This window comes from Saccopteryx bilineata, chromosome 3 (assembly GCF_036850765.1).
Source record: "Saccopteryx bilineata isolate mSacBil1 chromosome 3, mSacBil1_pri_phased_curated, whole genome shotgun sequence".
In the NCBI taxonomy this organism is placed as follows: domain Eukaryota; kingdom Metazoa; phylum Chordata; class Mammalia; order Chiroptera; family Emballonuridae; genus Saccopteryx; species Saccopteryx bilineata.
Genome location: NC_089492.1, coordinates 240,533,383 through 240,559,135, shown reverse-complemented (window position 1 = coordinate 240,559,135; position 25,753 = coordinate 240,533,383). Strand labels below are relative to the sequence as shown.

General features: G+C 39.7%; 1 protein-coding gene across 9 annotated transcripts in view; it reads left to right on the top strand.

Annotated features, from left to right (window-relative positions):
• NFIA (nuclear factor I A) overlaps positions 1–25,753 on the top strand; it is a 386,029-nt gene that overhangs the window by 314,811 nt on the left and 45,465 nt on the right. For 7 of the 9 annotated variants that reach the window (XM_066269047.1, XM_066269045.1, XM_066269043.1 and 4 more), the window contains 2 exons: positions 11,506–11,684; positions 13,955–14,120. In XM_066269047.1, the coding sequence (XP_066125144.1) occupies positions 11,506–11,684; positions 13,955–14,120 (345 nt within the window). The remainder of the gene's footprint in view (positions 1–11,505; positions 11,685–13,954; positions 14,121–25,753) is intronic. The other 2 variants (XM_066269044.1, XM_066269052.1) reach the window with 1 other exon arrangement.

The following is a 25,753-nucleotide window of genomic DNA, read 5'->3' as shown; positions in this document are numbered from 1 at the left end:
GCCACATATGCCTAGAAGAGGAGGTGGTCTCAGGGAACTGAGCCAGTGGGTTACGTATGCCATCACTCTTGCTTGGCTGGAAGAACAGGGAGCTCTCCCAATGGGGCAAGTGGCCCGTCTCCCATGATGGGTAGCCCTTTAGCCACGATGGAGACTTCGCTTTGGCATGTCTACATTCAGGTGTGACTTTTGCTAAAGGGATAACCACCTTTGTTGTTTACAAGAGTCTGTTGTTTACAAGAATCAATTCAGCAAATAATTATAAAGCACTTATCATCTGCCAAGCAGTGTCCTAATGAACAGACTAGATGAGCCAATCCAGCCCTTGCAATCTAGCAGAACAAACAGACATTAAACTAATAATTACTACTATGATGAGATTAATGAGTGGGGCATGCAAGAAAGGGATAGTATAGCACATTTATTAAAAGGATTTGTGGGGGGCCCTGGCTGGTTGGCTCAGCGGTAGAGCGTCAGCCTGGCGTGCGGGGGACCCGGGTTCGATTCCCGGCCAGGACACATAGGAGAGGCGCCCATTTGCTTCTCTACCCCCCCCCCCTTCCTCTCTTCCCCTCCCGCAGCCGAGGCTCCATTGGAGCAAAGATGGCCTGGGCGCTGGGGATGGCTCCTTGGCCTCTGCCCCAGGCGCTAGAGTAGCTCTGGTCGAGGCAGAGCGACGCCCCGGAGGGGCAGAGCATCGCCTCCTGGTGGGCAGAGCGTCGCCCCTGGTGGGCGTGCCGGGTGGATCCCAGTCAGGCGCATGCGGGAGTCTGTCTGACTGTCTCTCCCCGTTTCCAGCTTCAGAAAAATACAAAAAAAAAAGAAGAAGAAAAAAGGATTTGTGGGGATTTAGATTTATTTGGGTCAGTCTGTGCATGTCTCTTCTGTCAGCCTGCAGCATGAATTTAGAAAATCATGTCATCCCTGAGGGATCTCTCAATATCTTCTTGAAACCCCAAACTCTTGAAGAAAAAAAAACCATAATAAAAGTTGAATGGTTACATACACTGTAGTGAACACACAATATGTTAATAAGGACTCTTGCAAGTAAAATATTCTTACAAATGAAAGAAACGCAACCAAATTGCTGAGTCATTCCTCCACTCCCTCCAAAAGAAAAGCGTGGATTGGTGAGTGTAACTGGAAAGTCAAGGGGGTGATGGCCTCATTAGAGCTGGATCCAGATGCTCAGGCGATACCTTCAGAAAGCTGTATGTCTCTTCCTCTCTTTCCACTCTCCGGTCCTCTGTGTGAGCTTCACTCTGAGGCTAAATGTCCTCAGATTGTGGCACTAATGATGCAGTCAGTGGAGAACAGCTTTTTCACAGTAGACGGAGGACAGGTCCCAATCCTGGATACTAATGGCTCTAATCAGCCTGGTTTGGGTCATTTTGCTCACTTTTAAAAGAATCCCTATGTTTAAAAGATACTGGGACTTATTGGTGTCACCTCAGTTACATGCCCACCTGAGAGCCAGAGGGTCCATCCCAGCCATGCAGACTGAGGCTGAGGCAAGGACAGCTTCCCAAAGAAACATTAGAGCTCTGCTCTATCTCCAGGGGGAAGGGGGAAGGCCTGTTGGGCAGGCAGAACTAATAGTTTCACGGCAGGCAATTAGAGCAGAGCTGTCCTGAGCACTGGGCAAGCTCAGCTCACTCACTAGCCCGGTGACTGATTCCTGCAGTTAGGGCTTGCAGAGCAGAAGTAGAATCCAGGCCTTAGAGACATGATGATGAGTCCTGCCAGGGACCACCATTTCTCTTAGGCCATCACATTGCGTTGTGTGACCCTGGTTACTTCTCATATCTTTATTCAAAAAAAAAAAAAAAAAAAAAAAAAAGATTTTGAGAATAATAAACGAGTCTAGCATAAAAACGGTCTTTTTAAATGAGTGAGCCCTCTATGTACTAGGCACCAACATCCACTAATTCTAATCCTTGGAAGATTTTTGATTTGCGCTGTTTTACCCAACTTACCCACACGCAAATACAGGCTGGGAAATGTTAAGTAACTTTGCTTAGATTAACACAGGGAGTGAATAATTTCAAGCCCAGAATAATTGAGCTCTAAAAGCCATGAAAGATATATAATTTCCGTTTTGCAGTAGAGAAGGCTAAGGAGCATAGGAGGCTGACACAGAGGTAGTTGATAACCGACCTGGGGTAAACACTTGATCCCCTGTGTAAAGTACAACATAGGGGATATCGTCAGTAATACTGTGATAACCATGTGTGCTGTCAGATGAGTACTAGACTTACTAGGGTGATCACTTCATCAAATATATAACATCTCATCACTATGTGGTACAGCTGAAACGAATAGAATATTGTATGTCAACTGTAATTGAAAAATTCAGTAAATTAAATTTAATTAAAAAAAAAAAACCCAACTTGATCCCCTGACTTCAAACACTGGATTAATTTTCTCATACTTCTTCCCCTTGTGTGGAATCTACCAACAGTGGAAATAAAGCCGAAATCCTCTGAAGTGAATTCAGGAAGATATTTTGAATTCAGGAGGATGCTTTGAAAGTAACCTATGCATTAGTAATCATGTGGCTCAGAAAAGGGCCTTACACGACAATGCGAGCTTGACAGTTTGGGGGGTGCTGCTGATCAGTGTGGCTTTGTGTTTGATCTGGGGTTTTGTTTGTTTGCTTGCTTGTTTTTGCCTTTTTGTTTTTTAATGTCAGCAAAGAGTGCAGGTCCCAGCGGTTGGCAGTCTTCCAAGAGGCTGCACCTCCGCAGATTTTACTTTCAGAATCTCTTGCAGGACTGCAGCTTGTAATTCCAGTGTACTTCCAACAGGTCAATACAGGATTCCCCACCCAGTTCTGTCAACCTCTGTGATTATCCAGTCTATGGTGGTTAGGTTTTCTTTAATGTTTTGATTTGTTTTTCATTCTTCATCTTTTATCATCATATTGCTTTAGATATTATGGAAAAGCTTGTGTTCCCTTTATGGAACTATAGTCTTATCAACTTTGCTTATTAAACAGTTACTCTTCGTGTCTCCAATAATCACAGTTGTGAGGTATTTAAACGCACTTCACATCAGCCACCATGGCGGCTTAGGCAGTTAGTGCACGAATATGGTGTACTGTTTGGAGGAGAGGTCCTGTCTGGATCCAGAGCTACAGCTCTATCTCACAGAGCTTGAACTATCTCACTCAGGGTTTCAAAACTCTAGTATTACAGCCTTCCCAAAGCAGGGCACCTTAGAGACTGAGTCTTATATATATCCTAGAACTTAATATCCCAGAAACATTTTAAAAATGAATTTCTCTTGAAAGACACACATTCCCTCATTTCAGAGTTCTTAAATTTTAGTGTTATTACTATGCATCAATTGTACTGACTTATTTGTGAGTGTAATCCCAGAAACTGAATTCCACATGCCACCAGACCGCCCCCCCCCCCATTTTGCAGATAAGAAAACCCGAGGGGAGAGAAGTTGCCCACATTTATAAGCCAGATTGTGGCAGAAACAAGACAAAAACTCTAGTCTTTTTATCGAAGGAGAAAATTTTCCTGAAAAGTACCCAGGTCTTCCAAAACACTGTTTTTTAGCATTCAACATGTATTGTATCTCTGATAACTCCACATAACTTGCATGTGGGCCTGTCAAGGGAAGGGACAGGGTTCCTCCCCTCCCTGGGGAGGCCGTGCTCAGAACCCGGTGAGGTCAGAAGTGGGCCTCATAGCAGGGGTCTGCAGGGTGAAGGGGGAGGTCCGTATGAATACCGAGGGTTATAGATTTGTGCAAAAAATAGAGTCTATAAAGAGAGGCAGCCCCATAGTTCTGCTTTTCTAGGTTACATGTTAAAGTCTAATATGTAAGCAAAGGTTGTAATTCAAAATGTATCTGGTCAAAAGGAGAACCTACATAGGCTATTATCTATGGCTTTTAGACCAAGGGTATTGCTTTTCTTGTTTTGGTTTTATACTTTGTTGTTTATGGAATCTTTTTTCCCCAAGACCCTCATGTCATATCCAGACTGATATTTTTATCACTATTTATGTTTTCATTTACCTAAGAGACAGATAGGGAGCAGGTATTCTCACTCACTTACCATTTCTTTCCCTCTGTATGTTCTGGAATCAGGACAGGTCCTAGCACATATGAGCAAATCTTATTTATTCTTTTCCCATCCCCATCATTACCTATAATGGTATTACCAATAAAAGAAGCTATTTATTGATTACTTAACCAAATATTCAGGAACTATGCCATATGCGTTATATACATTGTTTCATTTTCATTTAATCTTTTTTTTCATCGAGAGAGACAGACAGACTGACAGACAGACAAGAAGGGAGAGAGATGAGAAGCATCAACTCATAGTTGCAGCACTTTAGTTATTCATTGATTGCTCTCTCATATGTGCCTTGACCAGGGAGCTTCAGCCGAGCCAATAACCCCTTGCTCAAGCCAGCAGCCTTGAATTCAAGCCAGCAACCTTAGGCTTCAAGCCAGTGACCTTTGGGCTCAAGCCAGCAACCAAGGGATAATGTCTATGATTCCACACTCAAGCTACTGACCCCGTGCTCAAGCTGGTGAGCCTGCGCTCAAGCTGGATGAGCCCGTGCACAAGCCAGCAACCTCAGGGTTTCAAACTGGGTCCTTAGTATAGTAAGTTGATGTTCCTCTGTGCCACTGCCTGGTCAGGCTCATTTAATCCTCTAACAAATTTGTGAGGCATTATTAGCTCCATTATGCAGATAGCAAAACTGAGTCAAAGAGAAGTTCAGAAACCTGAAGCATAGCTAGTAAGTGATAGAGCTAGGATTTAACCATATATCTCTGACTGACACAGCCACAGCCCTCATATTAATACCACCTACTTTTCTGACTCATATGTTTAACTTGAAATGGTACACTACAGGCATGGGAAACCAGCACAGACCAAGGCACGTTAAATAATGATGAACAGGGACAAAGAGCTACAATGATGGACAACAGGAGGGGAAATGGGTGAAAGTGGTCAAAAGATACAAACACCCAATGAAGAAAAAAGAAAAGTGACAGTGGATAGATACTGGAGCTATGGAAAGCAAGCAGCTTGCTGTGGGAGGCTTCAAAGAAGTGAGGCTTTTGCAGAAAGGCTGGCTCAGGCTAGGACACGGTTTGGTAGGCAAGACATGGAAGGAGTAGCGATTGTCAGGTGCCCAGCTCACAAGCAGGGTGTGACAGGTTTTTGGAAAGTGAGCAGGAATTATTTGGGTCTGCACCAGAGGCCAGAAAACCAGCCCACAAGTCAAGTTCAACCCTCAGCCTGTTTTTAAAAATAAAATTTTATTGGAACATGGCCACATTCATTTGTTTACATAATATTTATGGCTGCTTCTGCACTATAGAAGCAAGTAGAATAATTGCAACAGACACCATGAAGCCTGCAAAGCCTAAACTATTTACTCTCTGGCCTTTACAGAAAGTGTTTGCCAGCCCCTGGTCTAGACTATAAGCCAGGGTGTTTGAGCAAGAAAGGCCTTTAAGTAGTTAAAATTGATCTCAATAAAAATTTTTAAAGACCTTGGCCTTTCTCTCTCTCTCTTTCTCTCTCTCCATTTTCTCAAAAGACACTAGAATTTTATCTCCATCCTAATAAGCCCCTTAATTCAAATGGAATAGAATACAGCAGCCAACTTAAAAAATCTGTTGTACAAAGCATAAAGTTACTCTGGTAGCAATAATATAAAAGGTACTGGTGTTTTCACGTCATCACGCAGTGTCACATGTTTCTCTCATTTGACATATCCGTGTCCTTTCACATGCATCTCGGTGATGTTGGCCATATGTTCTATATGTTTTGAAAACCTTCACTTGCCTAGAGTCAAAGATTTGTTTTGAAAAGGTTCTGCCTCCCAAAGTTTTAAAACCCATTGCCAATTTCTCATTCTTTGTCTCTCTATTAAAATAAATCCCGTAACTTCAAACTTCTAGGCTTTCGTAAGTGGCAGGTCGGACTCATACATGATTTATAAATGATAGTGCTGGACCATTAAGATATGTTTCTCAGCTTTAGTTAGGTTTTAATGGTGTTATATATTGTGGATTTGAAATTCTGAAGAAGCAAAGTCCATAGTAGTTGACAACCCAAACAACTGAAGTTCCGTTTGCCCTTATGGAGGCCTTTTTTCCCCCTTCTTCTTCCACTTTCTTCTTTTTTTAGATCTCTGGCCTATTACAATCTTTACTTCTAAATATAAGTTGTCAGGAGTTCTCAGTGCCACCTTTTACTCTGGAAATGGTTATTTTTGTCTAAAAAACATCTTCTTGCTGAAGACAGATGAGTCGCTGTTTCTTATAGCATTGCTAACAGAGAGAAGCAGTGTGGCCTCTCACCTGTTGCCACCGACTCACTGTTGATTAATGGTAAGACTGTGAAGTTGTGCAAATGCCAGGATTTAGGATGGATCATTCCATCATGGGAAGGAAGAAGGCCTTGCATAGCACTGCCGTAAGAGCACACTGCACCTGATGGGGGATTAAATTTTATTGTTTGGTCCACTCTCTGGACAGCTTTACTTTGTAGCCACCCATAGCACAGAAACTAGGATTTTAAGGGCTGGTGCCGGGAAGCAAACTCTTATCATGCAGAGGATTCAAGTCTTTGTCCAATCTGTGAGGCTCTGCAATGCCTCACGGACAAAGAATAAAGCAGTGGAGACAGTGTTCGGGTTAAATAGGAAAACATATTTTTAACCTGTGAAATTTTGGTTTGAGGAAAAATGTGGGAGGGTTATTACAAATCTTGGAGGTTGAGTTTGGGCAAAACCACTGAAAATGGTAAAGAGAGATGCTCTCTATCTCTTTTTTTTCCCTAAAATGTAGAATGAAAAACAAGGTTTCAAGCCCATCTGGCCACACCTCCCTGACATAATCTTCTTTGAGTTAAAATATATATATCTCTAAAGGCACATATAACCTCCATACAGTGGACTCTCACACTAAGCGTCACTTGTTGGATCATATAAATCTCTCAACACAAAACAATATATACTATATAGTGACCTTGACCTTCTCCTTCCTCAGTCTTTTTTTTTCTTAAGTGAGAAGCAGGGAGGCGGAGTGACAGACTCCCACACTCACGCCAACAGGGATCCACCTGGCAAGCCCCCTGCTGGGCAATGCTCTGCCTACCCGGCCATTGCTCCTTGTTTATCAACGGAGCTATTTTAGCACCTAAGGCAAGGCCGTGGGGCCATCCTCAGCTCCCAGAGCCAACTTGCTACAACTGAGCCATGGCTATGGGAGAGGAAAAGAAAGAGAGACAGAGAAGGAAGAGGGGGAAGACTGGAGAAGCAGATGGTTGCCTCTCCTGTGTGCCCTAACTGAGAATCGAACCTGGGACTTTCACATACCGAGCTGATGCTTTACCACTGAGCCAACCAGCCAAGGCCCTCCTTCCTCAGTCTTAATCAGTTCTACTTTAAAGGAGGAAGCGTTTTTAAGTTAAATATATGTATTAAAATTTTAAATTGTCTCTTGCATACTAAAATCAAAAGAGTATTTTAAATAATTGGGGAGTGAAGAGGTGTGCAAACAAGTAAACTAACCTGCCTAGCCTGCTTTCTTTTTGTAGTAAGTATTCAGTAATATGATCGTTTTGTAATAAATAACTGAGCCCTACACCCTTTGAGAAATTCTGGTTCCCTGTTCTTTAATTATGGTGACTTTGTTCAGAATATGTAGGCAGTGCCATCCCAGCCAAGAAACCTGATCTAATGTTCTTCCTTCCCATCTTATTTGTATTCTTTGTGAAAAGCCCAAGCAGTTGTTTTAAACAAGTCTGGCCTGTGGTTAAAGTTTAAACCAGTAGTGAGATCCATCCAGAAGGGAGTGTTTCTGACACTCTGCTGCTCCTGGCCTAGGGTACTAAGAGTATTAGACCCCAGAAGCAGCCAATTTTGTAGTGCCTTTTAATACACAAAATTGTATTAACATCAACATGGATACAGATGGATGCACTGCAATAAACTGTAACCACTTGAGAAAAGCCTTTATTGACTCTCAAGTAAATAATGCACATTTTAAAGGCTCTAAATATGCATTTACATAATGTGCTATAATTTTTTATTGTGTCAACTACTCACACACACACATCCATAAGAGATGTTTTTCTCTATCAAAAATTTGGACTCATACCATTCTTTGTGCATTGCATTAGCACCATGCCAGATTCATTATACTAGTTTCTCTTATAGGGCCTGATCTGACAATCTCAAAATACATTTAATGAATTCTACTGATTGAATGGTTGATTGATGGATTGATTGATATAACCCTATCCACACTTTTTTGAAATAATTTTAGACTCTTTAGACAAAAAACTTAGGGCCACTAAAAACATCTAATCCAAAATAAAAGAGAGAAAACAAGAAATTGGAAGGAAGAAAAACCAAATTTAGACCATGTTGAAACCTTAAGTCTGAGCTTTAGAGCAATGGAGGAACTTTATGGCTCTCATTGTTAGGTAGAAGTGTATTGCTAGCAGATTATCCAAAATAATAGCATATATTTAACAGAACTTTGCAATGTCTGTAACACAACTATTTTCTGTATGAAGAAATTAAAGCTCAAGATCTTGAATGATTTATACCTAGTTCTACAGTGAACTAATGGCTGAACCAGAAAGTCTGAGGCATGAGAAAGTAGGGGTTGTGAAGGATGACCCTTTGAAATGCAGACTCGGCAATTGTCTAATATGAATCTACAGGCTAAATGATTTCCTGGTATTAATTAAGAATTAATTGATTGATACATATAAATCAGTCATTGTAGAATTAACTCTGTGGTACCCTATATTCTCAGGTTTGTATTAAAATAAATTCTGTGCCAAAGGAAAAGGTGAATAATTTTTTTAGTAAAATATAACAAAGACTAAGATCTAAATTTAAGTTGTTAATGATTTCCTTTTACATCTTTAGCAACAACAAAAAGAGAGTGAGGAGGTTTTTTAACAAGGGAGAGATTTCAAGATTCTATTGAATTGTTTCCTCTATCAAGTTTCATTAACTTTGATCTGCCCGGTCTTTGCTCAAATGTTATTTTTTCCGTTGAGCCTCATTCTCTGTTGGCCACCATGATTCCATAATCTAAGAATCATTTACCACTTTTTATTGAGCACCTGAAGCATTGCCACTTTCATTAAGGTCTGCTTCCCAGGGGCTGTTGACAACAGAGTTGCCACCATTGTCATGGACATGCTGCAAAGTTGAGTGTATCATTTTGTTACACTTAGTATATTCCCAGCCTCATTTGGAAAGTGCCACATCCCATCCCGAACTAAAAACCATTCAGTCAAATGCAGGGCACTGCATCAAAGTTTCTTGCTACTATCAAGGAAGAATATATCATATTAGATGAAAAAAAATCCTTTGGTTCTTTAAAACCAGTAGCACAATGTGCAGAGTATAAGATGAACAGAGCCAATTAACTTTTTAGCTTGTGGGTTTTAATTCAGTGACCATATGGATCCCAAGATTTATTATTAACATATGAAGTCCTAAATTTGGTCAGTGTATAAGCTCCCTGGATTTTTGGCAAGTAAAAAGAAAAACTAAAATATACTTATTTGCATATTTATTTTATTAATTTCTGTACCACTTATATATTCAACCATTTATTGTGCCTTCCACAAATATTTGTTGAGTGCCAGACATGTTACGGGGATATGACTGTGAACCATTAAATGGATAGAAAACTATTTACTAAGATGGAGAGGACTAAGAGAACAGCAAGTATGAGAGGTGGAAGGTGACAAGAATTCTGGTTTGGATACGTTATGTTAAAATGCCCTCAATTGCATGGTTGGAGACAAAACTTTGTGTTGGCTCAATGTTGTGTTCCAAGCCCAAAGTAGGAGCCTGTGCATACTTATCGGATAGATTAAAGTGAAAGGGTCCCGTCAACTCATCTACAGACACAGACTGAACTGTTGCTTCTATTCCAAATCCCCCTTTCCACACTTAAAAAACCATAGATGTCATTCTGAACCTCAGAGTCCTAGCCGTTCCAGTTATTATTCAGAGAATGGCCCCATCCTAAAACTGTCCCAATAAGGAACAAACAACGCCCACCCAGGGGTCTATGAGGAGGCACCCTTTCTTGCCATCCTCAGCCATGCCAGTGGGAGAGGGGTCGAAAGAGTGGCCTGTCTTGCTTAGGTTTCTCGTTAGTTTTATGAGTCACTCTCAATCCTAGGAAAATTTTATTCTTAAAAAAAATGGTGGGTATTTCTTTGTTTTCTCTTTGCAGGGGCTCCTTGAGTTTAAAGGAAAGTAAGAAAAGATACATATACTCTTTATCTGCTTTTATTTGGGAGCTGTTTCTCTGGCCCTCATTGAAGGGAGAGCCGCTTATCTTGGCATCACAGGCAGTCCCTGGGTTTCGGACGAGATAGGGTCTGTAGTTTTGTTCTTAAGTTGAATTTGTATGCCGGTTAGAACAGGTACATTTACCTATTAAATGCAACTTAGATGTTTGTCTTAACATAGTACTTATTTTTACCTTTTCATGCATATAAATACGTAACCATTTTCAGACCTATGGAAGCTCTCTTGTTCGTGAGAGACTGCCTGGACTGGCTTTGAGTCTCTTCCCCTCCCTGTGTACTGCTCTCCTGCCTGCAGGTTTGCCAATCACCCTTCCTGCTCAAGGGCAGAAGCTCTCTCAGAAAAATTATTCAGCACCTCACATAAGTTTTTAAATTGAATATAAGCTGCTTATTGTACCAATAAAATTTATCAAGGTTCAAATATGAGGGAGTAATAGTTATCTGAAGTCTTTTATCAGTGCTTATGAGCAGAAGGCCAACAGTTTAGCAGGGGTCACTGCTTATTCAGCCTGTGGGTTCCCCTGCTAAAACACGACACTTTTCTGAGTTTGGCTTTAAATGGCAAAAGAAAAAAAAAAAAAGGTGACATAAACCTTCCATGTAAAGCGAGGCACCCAAATTGCACAGGTTCATTAAGTGATCATTTACTACATACTTCAGAAAAATTTCATCCTGAATTAGTCCCTAGAAATTTCCCTGAAAGGAGTGTAAGAGCTCTAACAATGAATTATTGTCTATGGGCAGCTCAGCATGAGAGGGGATCCATATGTGCAAACTCGAATCTGTCATATGTAATGTCAGTTAAATCAGGTCTCATCTACCAAATACATTTTTTATTGCTTGCTTCATTAAAAGAGCTCTTATGGTAATGAATAATCTTCAGCTTCACCAAGGATTATTAATGCCTTTTTAACTCATGTCCACTGAAAAATAGAAGACAGCCTGAAACTCTACCCCAATCTAACCTTCATGTTTTTCTTAGAGCCTTAAGGAAGGAAATCTATCAGAGCTATCCAGTGTTAAACATGGCCATGTGAGCAATACTATGAATGGGGTCAGGAGAAGAAATGGAGAAGAAAAATCAGCGGGGGAAGGGGAATCAGGTTTAAAAGCTGTGGCAAAGCATGCCTTTCTCTCCCTAACTCTGATGTTTTCTTTTTCTACAGCAAGTCCACATGCAACACCATCAACTCTTCATTTTCCAACATCACCTATTATCCAGCAGCCTGGGCCTTACTTCTCACACCCAGCCATCCGCTATCACCCTCAGGAGACGCTGAAAGAGTTTGTCCAACTTGTCTGTCCTGATGCTGGTCAGCAGGCTGGACAGGTGGGGTTCCTCAATGTAAGGAAACCTGTTTTGTTTTTTCAATTTCTTTAGAAATATTAACCAAATGTAAAAATAACAAGGAGAGACCTTATGACCATGTGACATTGTGCTCTAATGTTGTAATGACTGACTGCAGGCAAATGTCATATTTATTCTAGATTGTGGGAAAGTTAACTTACTCTAAGAGTGATTGGCCAGGGTTTAAAAACAGTGTTTGTGTTAAATTCGCAACTGTCAAGTTTATGGATATAAATCATCTCAAGGGTGAACTCTGTAACCTTCTAAGGTCCGTGGGCTGATAATTCTACTTCATGCATACTAACCCTAGGGCTCACACAGTTAACAAAATAGAAAGACCAAATAATTTTAAATAATGATTTGGGGTGGTAGGGAGAGGTATAGGGGTAAGGGAGCACAGATGTTTCAGATCAACTAAGTTGATATTTTTAAAAAAATACAGTCTTCTAACACTTTAGATCAAGTTGACCAGTACTTGAACTCAAGATGCTAGGAGTAAAGTTTATTATGGTTTGTTATTTCTGCAAGTAATTATCTTTCCCACTTATCTTTGTATAAAACTAAACAAGATTCAGTAGTTTTTAAATGAATGTTTTCATTTTTTTCTCAAATAAACCAAACAATCACAGTTTGAAATATTTCAAATGTAAAAATAATTTTTTTAAAGCACAAATTTTATTTCAAATATAGAACTAAATATTTATAATGGATAGCTGTATCCCAAGGCCAATGATAATAATAATGAAAACTAAATGACCAGCATAAAGCTGAATGTGATCTTCTTTTCTCCTAATAATGGCACATGATGCCACAGATTAGCCACAGTTATTATTGCTTAATTTAAAATATTATATCACACTGCTATATCACTGATTTTCTTCCCTTGCAGAAATACCCGATTCTGCATATCTGAGACAGAACAGGCAGCTTTGACTAATGTCTGGTGATGTGTTAGCAGATACATTTCTGTCTAGACAACAAATCAATATGGTGCCTTTTTTCTTTTTGCTTGTGTATTCATTTGCTTGGCTTACTCTAAAGAGTTCACTTATGGACTTTTAGGCCACTCAGAAATAACACAGGCAAGTTTGTTGGCAAGACAGCATAACATTCTGATTGTCAGATGAGATAGTCTTTGAGGAACAGTACTAAATATATAAGTGAATGTTGATGAGGCAGTGAGACAGCCTCTGCAGAATTATTAAGCATACATTTAAAAGCCTGGGACAACAGCATCTCCTTCAATTGAATTTTGATTCGGGACTCTAGCTTAAATATGAGCTATTATTGTTGGTTGAAGAGTGTCACTGAAGTCTGGAGTCAGAAAGGCCACTTGGGAAACCATGAAAAAGGTGAAATGATCACCAGTATCTAGCATCTAACCTTTATATTTCTAACGTTTTTAAAATAGTCTTCACATCATCCTATATCATTGTCAAATGCCCTGTTTTACACTTTGATCAAAATTTTATAGGATATAAGTCAGATCTCTTCATGGGACTATTTTTAAAAAGTTGAAAATAAAATGAGTTTTTTATTCCTTTTCAGAAGGAAACTCTTGTTGAAAAGCTATTGTTTGGTTATTCTAACATCAGGCAACTAAATAAGTATGACTCTTATGGCATATGCGTATATAATTTAAATCAAAATTAGAAGTGATACTCTTTTCTTAGCAAAATTTTGACAGCTGAATTTTAAAGTTTCTTTGCCTGATGTTATACAATATGTGTAAGAAAATTTTTATGTTCACTTAACATATTTATTAAATGTTATAGAATATCAACTTTGAGGAGTGAAAATAAAATATTTTTTCTTTCAAATGCATATTTAGGAAACTTCTTTAAATTATATAAATAGACATGCTGGAATAATTCTGCAATTTATAAACACTTATATAGTAAATACATATTTAATAATCAGGAGAATGATGACAAAGGTAGCAGTTAATGCAGAACTGAAACATTCCAAGCAAAAGCTGGCAGGTGATTTTATGGAACCAGATGCAAAGAAGGTCAGCGTAATTCAAAAGATAAGTTAAGGATGCATTGACTGTGTGTACCTAAGACTGTCTATATTTATGGAATGCCTTAAAAACAACCCAACAAGGCTTCATCCATATGCTCTTAGAGAAGAATTCAAGTAACTAGACTACTTAGTAATTTACATAAAAGATGCCTAATGAATCTTTTGTTTTCAGAAGCAGCTAATGATTCATATCTGTCTCTTCTTTCTCTTGTGTGTGTTTTGTTTTGCTCTCTCCCTCGCAGCCCAATGGGAGTAGCCAAGGCAAAGTGCACAACCCATTCCTTCCCACCCCAATGTTGCCACCGCCGCCGCCGCCACCGATGGCCAGGCCTGTGCCTCTGCCGGTGCCAGACACAAAGCCTCCAACCACATCAACAGAAGGAGGTGCAGCCTCCCCCACCTCACCAAGTAAGTATGGCCAAGACAAGGCGCCGGTCACCGATGAAGCTCTGTGTACTTGAATCCATCCCCAAGCTTAGCCTTGCACTGCATAGGCTTTAGAGATAGGCACAGATCCCCACCAATGATTGTAACATGAGTTTGCAGAGCCAAGACCTGATCAGAGTGAACACTGTGCTTAGGTACTACCAACTACACTAGATGTGGAAATGACTGGGTGTTTGGGTGGATAAAATGATGTAACTACATTCCCAGGACTGAAATCATGTTATGAACTCTTAAGTTTTGCATATTATTTAAGTGGCTTTGAATGCTGCCCTCATGATCATAAAACAGAATCTAATTGTACGATTGTTTATTAGCAAAAAGGTCCTCATAATTCTGTAGAGCCCCGCCTTCCAGTAGCTGACAGTCCCAGAGAAATGCACTTGGTTAGCATGAAAGTTATACACCGCATACATCAAATAGAGAAAAAAAAGTTCAGATCAAAGTAACAGTGTAAAGGTGTGTACATTGAACATTCATCAAGAGTAAGAGACTGGCGGAAGTGATCTGAGGGCTAGTAGTCACTAGCAGTTGATTGGCTAGGCTTGGCAGGGGGCGGAAATAAAAGGTAGGATTGGATGGAAAGAGAAAAGAATACTTGGCTTTTCTCTGAACACTCCGGGTACATGTGACCAGACAATACAGGATTTCAAAACCTTTTTGAATAGTAGGAGTCATTACTTGATGAAGTAGAGGGAGAAAAGTTCTGATATTTTAGAGATGGCAAGGGTATAGAAATAGCTTGAATACACAAAGTTGGTTTTTATTAGTACCTGGAACAATGACAAAAATAGTAATGGCTGGAGGCATAGTTCCCAGGTGGTAGATGAACTACATAACCTTGACAGAGGGTGTAATGAAGACCTTCCCTAAAGTTTTACAGAGGTAACAGTATAGGAAAGGATAGGAACTGTGACAGTGACCCCAAGGAGAGGAGATCTCAAAGGCAGTGAGACTGGATGTAAGGAATCCACCAAGGAAAAGATCAGAGAAGACTAGGAAAGAAGTGTTAAGATTAAGAACTTGAGTAGCAATTATAGAAGTTGAATGAAGGGGAGATGTTTTGTAGACATAAATTTTGGGATTAGATAACCATTTAGATGAGTATAATGAAGAATGATTCCAGGCCTCTCAGCTCTCTCACCTTTCAGTGTTGGGGACTTAATGGTATTGGGTGCAGGTGGAAAAGGGACAAAAAGGAAAAATGAGCCTCTGTTGTCACTAAGTTCATTAGATTTACTTCTGGGGACACTGAATGCAAAATGTCTAGAGTACCTCATGCATATGTGTTTGAGGTTGAGCTTTGGGTTATCTCATATTTCTTCAACTTGACAATACATGCAGAAGTGAGTGGCATTATACATGGATTCTGGTTCTCTTGGTAAGAGGTGGTTGAACACTTTTCAACAAAGGAGAAAACCTTGAGTGTCCAATGACATAGGAAGCAAACTAGGCTTAGTCTACAGATCTCGGAAGCTTAGCTTAGAAAAGAAGCTTCTGAGAAGCAGAGGCTTGTTGTTGTGTCCTACATATTGTATATTAATGTAACATTTTCAGACAAATTAGAAATAACCATACCCAAACTCTGTTAAAATCTAGTCACTAGGGATATGGGCTTACAGATTGTCAACCACATTCTTATTGTCCCTTCTACATGCCTCTGTTTTTTTGTTCCATTTTCTCTTTTGTTTTCCGTATGTGTACAGAACAATGATACAGTTCTTCAAAACCCTTGTAGTAATAGTCTCCCTTTTCTATGTAAACATACCCTCACTTCCACTATCAAGTCAATGTTTCTTGCATTCATTGTGCGTTTTCTAGTAATGGGGACGGGGCTTTTCTGAGTCACTGCAGAGGAGTGGAAATACTTTGGGTGGCTACTGAAGTCCTAAAGATAGGAGCTCAAATTCCCACTTTTCAAATTATTAGTTTCTCCTCAAATCACAGTTTTCTCGTCTGTAAAATCTGAATGATAATAGCTACCTGGCAGGATTGTGTGAAATTGGCTGTGATAAGCACCACTGCCAAATAAATTGGAACATTTTATTATCTGCCCGAACTTTTACCTAATGGAAGTCTCCAGGCTTAGGTTAACGATGAAATATATCTTTAGAATATGTAGAAGCTGCTGAACATCTACATCAGGTTCCTGCCTTTTGGGTCGGTAGTTCTAGACTCCACTCCTTGGATTGCATCAAACGCTTCACATAAGAAGATGCCTGTCATCCTCTTGTGCGCAGCTTCAAATATTCTTTCAATCATATGGGAAGAAGTGTGTGTGTGTGTGTGGGGGGGTCTTGGCATATTTGATTCATATGACTACATGTTCATTAGAACAGTATTTAAAGGCTTTGGGGGAAAGGAGAAGATCTAGAGAGGCCCAAAGTTTGATACAGATAATTTGATACTTACTTTTTGAATCATAGGATTCTAGAAATGTAGACAAAACAAAATGTTTGCTGATGGCATAGGAAGGATTTTTTTTTTTTAATAAATTTTTATTAATGGTAATGGGATGACATTAATAAATCAGGGTATATATATTCAAAGAAAACATGTCTAGGTTATTTTGTCATTAAATTATGTTGCATACCCCTCGCCCAAAGTCAGATTGTCCTCCGCCACCCTCTATCTAGTTCTCTGTGCCCCTCCCCCTCCCCCTAACTCTCTCCCTCCCTCCCTCCCATGTCCTCCCTCCCCCCACCCCTGGTAACCACCACACTCTTGTCCATGTCTCTTAGTCTCATTTTTATGTTCCACCAATGTATGGAATCATGTAGTTCTTGTTTTTTTCTGATTTACTTATTTCACTGGCATAGGAAGGATTTTGTCATAAATTTGACCCTTTGTTTCTGGGCTTTCCTTGTTTGCTGAATTCTCTGTAACGGGCTGTTTCACAGCAACATGGCGCCTTACTGTTTCCTCCTTTATTAATATGACAGTGGCGGTCTGGGAGACCTGTCACTAGAGCATAAGAGAAGCTTCTCAAATTAAAAATCCCAAAGCCCACTGGTCCACACTGAGAAGAGATTTAAGGGCCCCCACAAAATATCTTCTTCCACACCCTGACTTCTGAACCAATTGATAAATAAAATGCAATAAAAAAATGACACGGAACACCAGACTATAACTTCTGCTGTTAGAGAACTTGGTTTTTAACTCTGGGCAAACGTGCTTCCGAACTCCACAGACAAATCTCCCCAGACACTGGCAGCACCAGACAGCCATAGGCCTTCCTCCATAGGGTCTTCCCTCCCATGTAGAGATGATGTCACACAGGTCCATGTGGCTCTGCGCTTCCTGTGAGAGAAGCGAGGAAGGGGTTGGGGCAAGTCCAGTTTCTATGTCCAATCTCTACAGTAAGTGAGGGAGTGCAGCAGGGCCACGGGTATATGTATGGAAGTGAACAAGTAACAGGCGTGAAATAGCCCCCTCTCTCCCCCGTAACACGTCTTTGATGCCTACTTTCCTGCGTTCATTTCATTTATTTAGCCTTCTTATATTGAGCACTTGTCATGTGCCAGGGACTGTGTGAACTGCTTGGGATATAGAGCTGATTAATCCTACTCTAAAGAAGTGTGGACTTTGTGGAGAGGGACAGCTGGTGAGTGGATAGTTCCCATGGCCAACCCTGGGACAAAGTATGCCTGGGTGCTACAGGGGGACCCGAGAGGCGGTATGATCCAGTTGCAGGGCCTCAAGTAAAGATTTCTTTTTGGAGGGAATGACTACTAAACTGTTTAGTAGGGATAACATTCTGGTGTTTTAAGTCTGAAAGAGAAGATAGAACTTTTCTTCAGAAACTAGCTTGTGGATTGGGGGGGGGGTGTCTAAAATTGGATTACCACTGGATAAAAATTTAAGACAAAAATATAGTTTCATAAATTGTGCTTTCTTAGAAATTAAAACTACAGGTTAGTTGGGTCCTATCTTTATTGGTTTATTAGAACTCAACTTTAGCAAGAAGAAACATCATGACAGGGTATTAAGTACAGCTGTTCAACAGTCCAACCGTGCATCCAAAATTGATTTTCAAATAAAAAGAGTTTAAAAGTAGGGTCTCCTTTATTGCCAACTTTTCTCGGCCTTGACTCCTTTATCTGTTAATGGGAATAACACCCTCTCCTGGGCAGACTGTCATAATGAACTGAGCTGACAGGTGTGCCATGCTGTAGACAGTGAGAAGTCCAAGGCATCATTTGAATATCCTCTTATAATGAAATACAAATGGATGCCAGCCTAAAGCAGAGTATGTATTTTTAAACCTAATCAGTTGCCTCTGGCACCAATACTCAGCCTTGCAGCCATGACCAGAAAGACAGGGGTAAAGCAGATTTGGGAAATAAATTTGCCTATGAAATAAATACATTTTAATGGGAAAAAAACCTTACCCACGCCCTAAAAATAATAAAACAGAGGAGTAAGGTGGGAGACAACAGTTCTGCTGTCTCTCAAGGAAAGCTTTTCTGTTGTCGATTTGTTTGGAGAAAGATTGATCCACTATTGCCAGATCACTCACTTTAGGATGCCATGACAAACAGAAGGGATAACCTGTAAGAGTAACTCTCCATGGATGTGTTCTGATCCCACTGACTTTGTGGGTTTCAATGCCCACTGAGAGGATACCACTTCTTCCATCCATTCAGTAAATAGTTCCTGACCATCAACTACATGCCAAGCAGTGTTCTAGGTACTAAGATTCAAGGAAATGAAAGATAAAAATTCCTGATCGTGTGGAGCCTTTCCTTTAGAGAGGGAGGACAACGAACAAAACAGGAAGTAAAATAGGTAGGAATGAGGTAAGACAGTGGTAGGTAAGTGCTACATAGGAAAATGAAGCCGAGGGTAGGAGTAGTGAGGGTGGGACACGACAAACACGGTGGTGGGAGAAAGCCTGTCTGAGAAGGAGAAATTTGAACAGAGTCATCACAGCAATGAGAGGGTGAGCCATGAGACTGGAGGGGGCAGAGCTCTCCGTGCAGAAGGAACGGGCAGTGCAGCCTGGCATGTTTGAGGAACAGCCTAGAGCCAGAGTGGTGAGGACAGAGTGAGTGCCTGAGCGAGTGTGTGAGTGAATGAAAAAGCAGAAAGGAGAGTGGTAGAGAGGTATAGGTGGGTGCGTTTGGGAGCTTGGAAGACAGATAATGCATGTTCTTACAAGCCATTGTAAGGACTTTGGCATTTGCCCCGAGTGAGATGGGGAGTAGTGAAGTGAAACTACCTAGGTTTTAACAGAAACACGTTGAAAGCTTTGTGGAAAACAGATTGCAAGGGGCGAGAATTAATGCAGGGAGACCAGTTAAGAGGCTGTCTGGTTTTTTAATAAATAAATACAATGAGTATCTTCTATATGCCAGCTGCTATTCTAGGTACCAGGGATGCAACAGTGAACAAAACAGGCCTCTTTTCTTGTCGAACTTTCATGCTTGAGGGAAGGAACAACTAATAATAAGTAAATAGATAAGTTAAGGACCAGTAAGTACAATGGAGAAGACTAACTAGGGGAGGAGGTGGCACACCATTGCAATAATCCAGGTTGGAGTGGCTAAGGACCTGCACAAACGTGGCGATGGGGAGAAATATTTGAAAAGTGAAGCTGATACGATTTACTGGCACATAAGATGTACATTGAGAGGGGGAAGGAAACATAGAGAAATCAGCAATGACTCTAGGTTTTTGACCGAAACTACTGGAAGGACGGAGTCACCATGAACTGAAATGGGCAAACTGCAGGAAGAGCAGTTCTGGGGGAGACGTGGAGATCAGAAGTTTAGTTTGACTGTGTCTGAGATGCCTATTAGGTGTCTTGCTGGTAAAACTAATTATATTAACATCCTGCCTGTTGCCACTCTGCAGTTTTCTGAGTTTATTCCTGTGCATCATTTCATTAACAAGGGAGCAACCCCTTTCAAACATGTAATAACAATGAATGGAAGTTCCTAAGGGCGCTGAGGGCAACAGCTCAAGAACAGGAGAAAGCTCTCCTTATGTTTGGGTTTGTTTGCAGTATAATCATTCAAAATGCACTGTTCTTTTTCCTAATTGTATTGTAAGATCCAATTTTTATATAATAAGTTGGTCACCAACATCACACTATAAAAATGGTATTTTCCAGAAAATAAATGAAGATTGGCATTATAGCCTAGAATTATAATGGAAAGAAAGAAATTTTAAATTATTAAGGAAGATATAGAATGTATATTTTCCTTTTAAAAAATCAATTAGGAACACAAAAACTCAATTTAAAAATACATAAAAGACTCATAAACATCTTGCCCATGCCTTCTTAGTCATGAATTTTTGATTTTTTAAAACTAGAATTTTATTACCATTGAAGCATGTAATAACAAGTTTTCTTTTATTTAGTTTTATATCTCTGAGGAATGAATATGAACCTGTTAATCAAGAATATAACAATATCTATGATGGGGATGGAAATTTTTTGGTGTAATAATATATGTTCAGTACTTTCTGGTTGCAAAGCACTTTTACACATGCACAGTCTCTCATTTCAGTTTCCTATGCCATTAAGATCAGGATTTTATAGACAAGGAAATTGAGATTAGAAAGTGGGCGTTACTTTCCCAAGATTGTACTTCCTTGTAGCTTGGTAGGGACTCAAACACAGACTTTCCCATGCTCTTTCTTCTACCTCATACTGTAACTAAATCAATTACAAAGCAATGTGACATGATTTCTGGTTACCTGGGAGCCACAACTGCCTGCTCATGTCTTAAATTAATAACAACAGCAAAGTATTGAGCTTTTACTCCTATGTCAAGCACTTTAAAAAATGTTTTCAGGCCCTGGCCGGTTGGCTCAGTGGTAGAGCGTTGGCCTGGCGTGCGGAAGTCCCGGGTTCGATTCCCGGCCAGGGCACACAGGAGAGGCGCCCATCTGCCTCTCCACCCCTCCCCCTCTCCTTCCTCTCTGTCTCTCTCTTCCCCTCCCACAGCCGAGGCTCCATTGGAGCAAAAGATGGCCCAGGCGCTGGGGATGGCTCCTTGGCCTCTGCCTCAGGTGCTAGAATGGCTCTGGTTGCGACAGAGCGTCGCCCCGGATGGGCAGAGCATCCCCCCCTGGTGGGCGTGCCGGGTGGATCCCGGTCGGGCGCATGCAGGAGTCTGTCTGACTGCCTCCCCATTTCCAGCTTCAGAAAAATACAAAAAAAAAAAATGTTTTCATATGTATTACCTTATTCAAATGCTCATAGTAATCCTATGAAATAAATACTTAAAAAAGTAAATACCCTAATTGCAAAAGACAAGACAGAGATAACTTCCTCTAATCACTCAGTGAAGTATAGAGCAGCATCGTGATTCACACCCAGCCACCTTGATCCTATAGTTCATACACTTGGCCACCGCATCCTCTGGTTATCTTTGCTTTAGCCCAGTGGTCCCCAACCTTTTTTGGGCCATGGACCGGTTTAATGTCAGAAAATATTTTCACAGACTGGCCTTTAGGGTGGGAGGGATAAATGTATCATGTGACCGAGACAAGCATCAAGAGTGAGTCTTAAACGGATGTAACAGAGGGAATCTAGTCATTTTTTTTTTCTGAAGCTGGAAACGGGGAGGCAGTCCGACAGGCTCCCGCATGCGCCCGACCAGGATCCACCCGGCACGCCCACCAGGGGGCGATGTTCTCTGCCCATCCGGGGCGTCACTCTGTTGCAACTAGAGCCACTCTAGCGCCTGGGCAGAGTCACAAGGAGCCATCCCCAGCGCCCGGGCCATCTTTTGCTCCAATGGAGTCCCGGCTGTGGGAGGGGAAGAGAGAGACAGAGAGGAAGGAGAGCAGGAGGGGTGGAGAAGCAGATGGGCGCTTCTCCTGTGTGCCCTGGCCGGGAATCGAACCCGGGACTTCCGCACGCCTGGCCGACGCTCTACCACTGAGCCAACCGGCCAGGGCCGAATCTGGTCATTTTTTAAAAATAAAACATCGTTCAGACTTAAATATAAATAACATGGAAATAATGTAAGTTATTTATTCTTTCTCTGCGGACCGGTACCAAATGGCCCATGGACCAGTACCAGTCCGCGGCCCGGGGATTGAGGACCGCTGCCTTACCTCAAAGCTTCCCATTATGTTAGCAGTGAAAACCCTATGAGAGAAATATAGTGGAAGATGTTAGGAGTCATGCATACTTTGGTATGAAGTAGTTTCTGTTGCTGAAAGTAACTCTTATGATCAGGGAAGGGAAGAGAGCAGAAAGTTGGGAGAGAGGGAGATTAAACAATAACAGCAAAAAGGTGAAAAAATAGGAGATGTGGATAAAGGCAGATTTCCTTTATTCCCAAGGGCTCTCCAGAGCTTGGACTGTAGGACCATAAATTCAGCCTCTTCAGAGGACAATTCAGTTTTTAACATATATGTAAATAAATTTTAAAAGTAAGCCATGCATATAGGTGGAGAGAGAAGCAAAGACTTACCTCAAGTATTCATTGCAATATTGATTGTAATAAAAGATTGATGATACCTAAATATCCACCAATGTGCTATACATTATAGGAACCTTTTAAAAATAAAGAAATAAGTATGTATAAATTCATGGAATAATCTCAGTTATGTTGTCAGCAAAGGAAAGTGCTAAGAAGTGTGTATAGAATACTGCTGTAGAGTAGGGGATATACAGATACACTTCATTGTGCGCTGAAGGACAGAAACTGGTTTATTGGATGATAGCTCTTTAACACCTTATCCAATGAGGATAAAAGATATTATTGAAATTTTAATATCAAATATAATGATTCCTTTATTTTTAAAAAATATTTGTCTAATCACTACAGTGACCAAAATTCATATATGCATGGGGGAGTATCCATATAAACCTGTAATCCTTGGCAATCTTTATACATCTAGATTTTATATCTACCAACCTCAACTTTGAGTATAATAGCAAAAATGTGTGCTCTTTCTGGTAAAGAATAATAGTTTTTTCCCCTCACAGATAGTATAGAATTTAGTACAAAGATAACATTTTTATTCTCAGTAGCTGTTATTTGATCACAAGTTCTGCTTTAGGAGTCTATTAAATACGAACATAGTATATTACATGACAATTTTTCATAAATACTTTTTGCATTGTATTTATGTTTTCTACTTTTTGTATTCAGTCCAAATTTTTAATATTTAAATTGGCACAGAAAAAAGAAAAATATTCAAAATCAGGCACTTTCATAAGTATTTTCATGTGAGTTACCTTAGTTGTATTTGATTGTTATTATAAATCTGCAAAATTGGAATTGTCAGTTTGAATTTTGACACTTTGAATTTTAAAAAAAGGAAACTAAGACTAAACTAGGACTCAAACTCAGGTCTCCTGGGCTACAGAGCCCAGTGGTATTTACACTACCAGGACATGTACTATGTTGCAAAATATATCATACACCTTTCCTTGAAAATCGTAAAGTATATTCCAAGAATAACAATTCCTGGCACATTGAATTGGATGAAAAACAGGAACAAGAACAGGAAAAAAAGAGTAAGAGATAAACATTGTAAAGGAGTAAGGAAAGAGAACAGCAGTGGAGGCTCATATTCATTAGAGTATCTTAATCCACCCAAGTGTTCCTTTTGTCGCAATATTTGATGTTTTCAGATGACGGATGAGTTTTCAGATTTTCTTTATAAAGGTAATATATTTCAGTGTTCAAAACTTGAAAACTTTAGAGAAGTATGAAAATTATATTCTTCTATAATCATCTACTAACACCATTTTGGTCTGGTTTTCCCCCCAATTTTTTAGTGCATGTTTATACATGTATTTGTGAATGTGTATACACATATATAAAGATGATGATGACCTACTGAATATATTTTGTATGCTATTTTCTTAATTACTACTTTATGCCTTTTCTTATTTCATACAAAAAGTTAGGAAATGTGATTTTAAATAATTTTCACTTATTCCTCTACTAAAGGAAATTAACTTTTGTCCCAACCTATGGGATATGTTCCAACATATGTTGAACTCTCTATGTAGAAAGGCTCAGAGAGGTTAACTGGGTTGCCAAGATCACATTTCTAGTAGAGAATGAATGGATTTAACCCAGGATATTCTGATTCTAAAATTTATTTTCTATTGACTACATTGCACTGATGCAAAAATTAAAGTATTATTTGGGGTTTTCAGGTTACGTTCTGTAAAGATGACTAAAACCTACTTAAAAATCACACATAAAAAGTCACTCTTCAGAAGTAATTTTCTGTGCATTTTTTAAATAATCAATCATGATAGATGTACGTGTATATGCATATATATGTGTGGATATACATATATAAAGTTTTATAAACTGATTTTATTCATTTTATTTTATTTCATAAACATGGTAATATTATTTTAAAACATTTTTAATGGCTACAAAATATTTCAATATATGGATGAAACATTAACTTATAACTTGGTTCCAATTTGTTGCTTTTATAAGAAATGCTATAATGAACATCTTGGAACATAAATCTTACCTGTACTTTAAAGTATTTGTTGAGGATAAATTCCCAGGAGTAGATTTCCAGAGTCACACTGTCTTTCCAAAGGCTACAGAACCTTTCAGAAGAGATCAATCCAACAGATTGATCTCAGTTGGGTTTTTTTTAGTAAACCCCAGCTGAATCCGGGCTTATTTTCTGTGGCTATTTAACAAAACTTTCACCTGTGCCTACCCACATACATTGTTGCTTCTGATCAATAAATATGTTCTATCAATTGAACAGCACACACAGAAAAATAAGTGACAGTTACAGAATTTGGATTAGCCATCAGAAATAAATTTAAATGAATTGAAACAAGGCTGAATTCTTACGTTTTAAAAGTATTATGAAAAAGAACATTAGAGGCAATTTTAAATAGACTGTACAGGAAAGAACTCATTGTCAAGTGCCTCTTTATCACACAGATTTTGGTAACATAAAGTCAGAGTGTCACCAGTTTACAAGCTGCTCCAGTCCCCTCCTCTCTGTCTGCACGCATGAATTGTCTTATACCTTTCTTTCTGCATGTTTTACCCCAAATCACGATGTTGTTTGAACCCCTCCCTCCCTATGAGGATCCTTACTATAAGGAGAAATATAAGCAGAGCAAGGCCATCTGTCTAAATTGATTCTTTTCATGATTTCTGTGAACTAGTGGTACATTAGACATGTTGTGTAAATTGTTACCATACATGTTAAGTAATGTTAATATATTAACATTAGAATTCCTTAGCCCTTTAAAAAGAAAGCTTGTGGGTATGTTGTAGTGTAATCATTTACTAGCAATAGTAGGCTTCAATTTCATGCCCGGAGCGAGGGCTATCTTTGTTGGTGGTGGTGGCGATAACTTGTTTGCAGAGACAAAAGATTTGAAGAGATTAGAATGAGGTGACTGCACAGATGTGATCAAAATAGTGGATACCCGATGTGGTTATCTTCTAGATTTCAAACATCTGGATGTAAACTACATCTATTGAATCATGTGGGAATTTCTAAATCTCTGAGTACTGGATTGTGTATAAAGCAAAGGCTGTGCTTGCTTGGCTCTTAATGATATTAATAATGCTGACTCAGGGCCCATAAACTTGTCAATACCAATAGATTTCTCTGAAAGAAAAAAA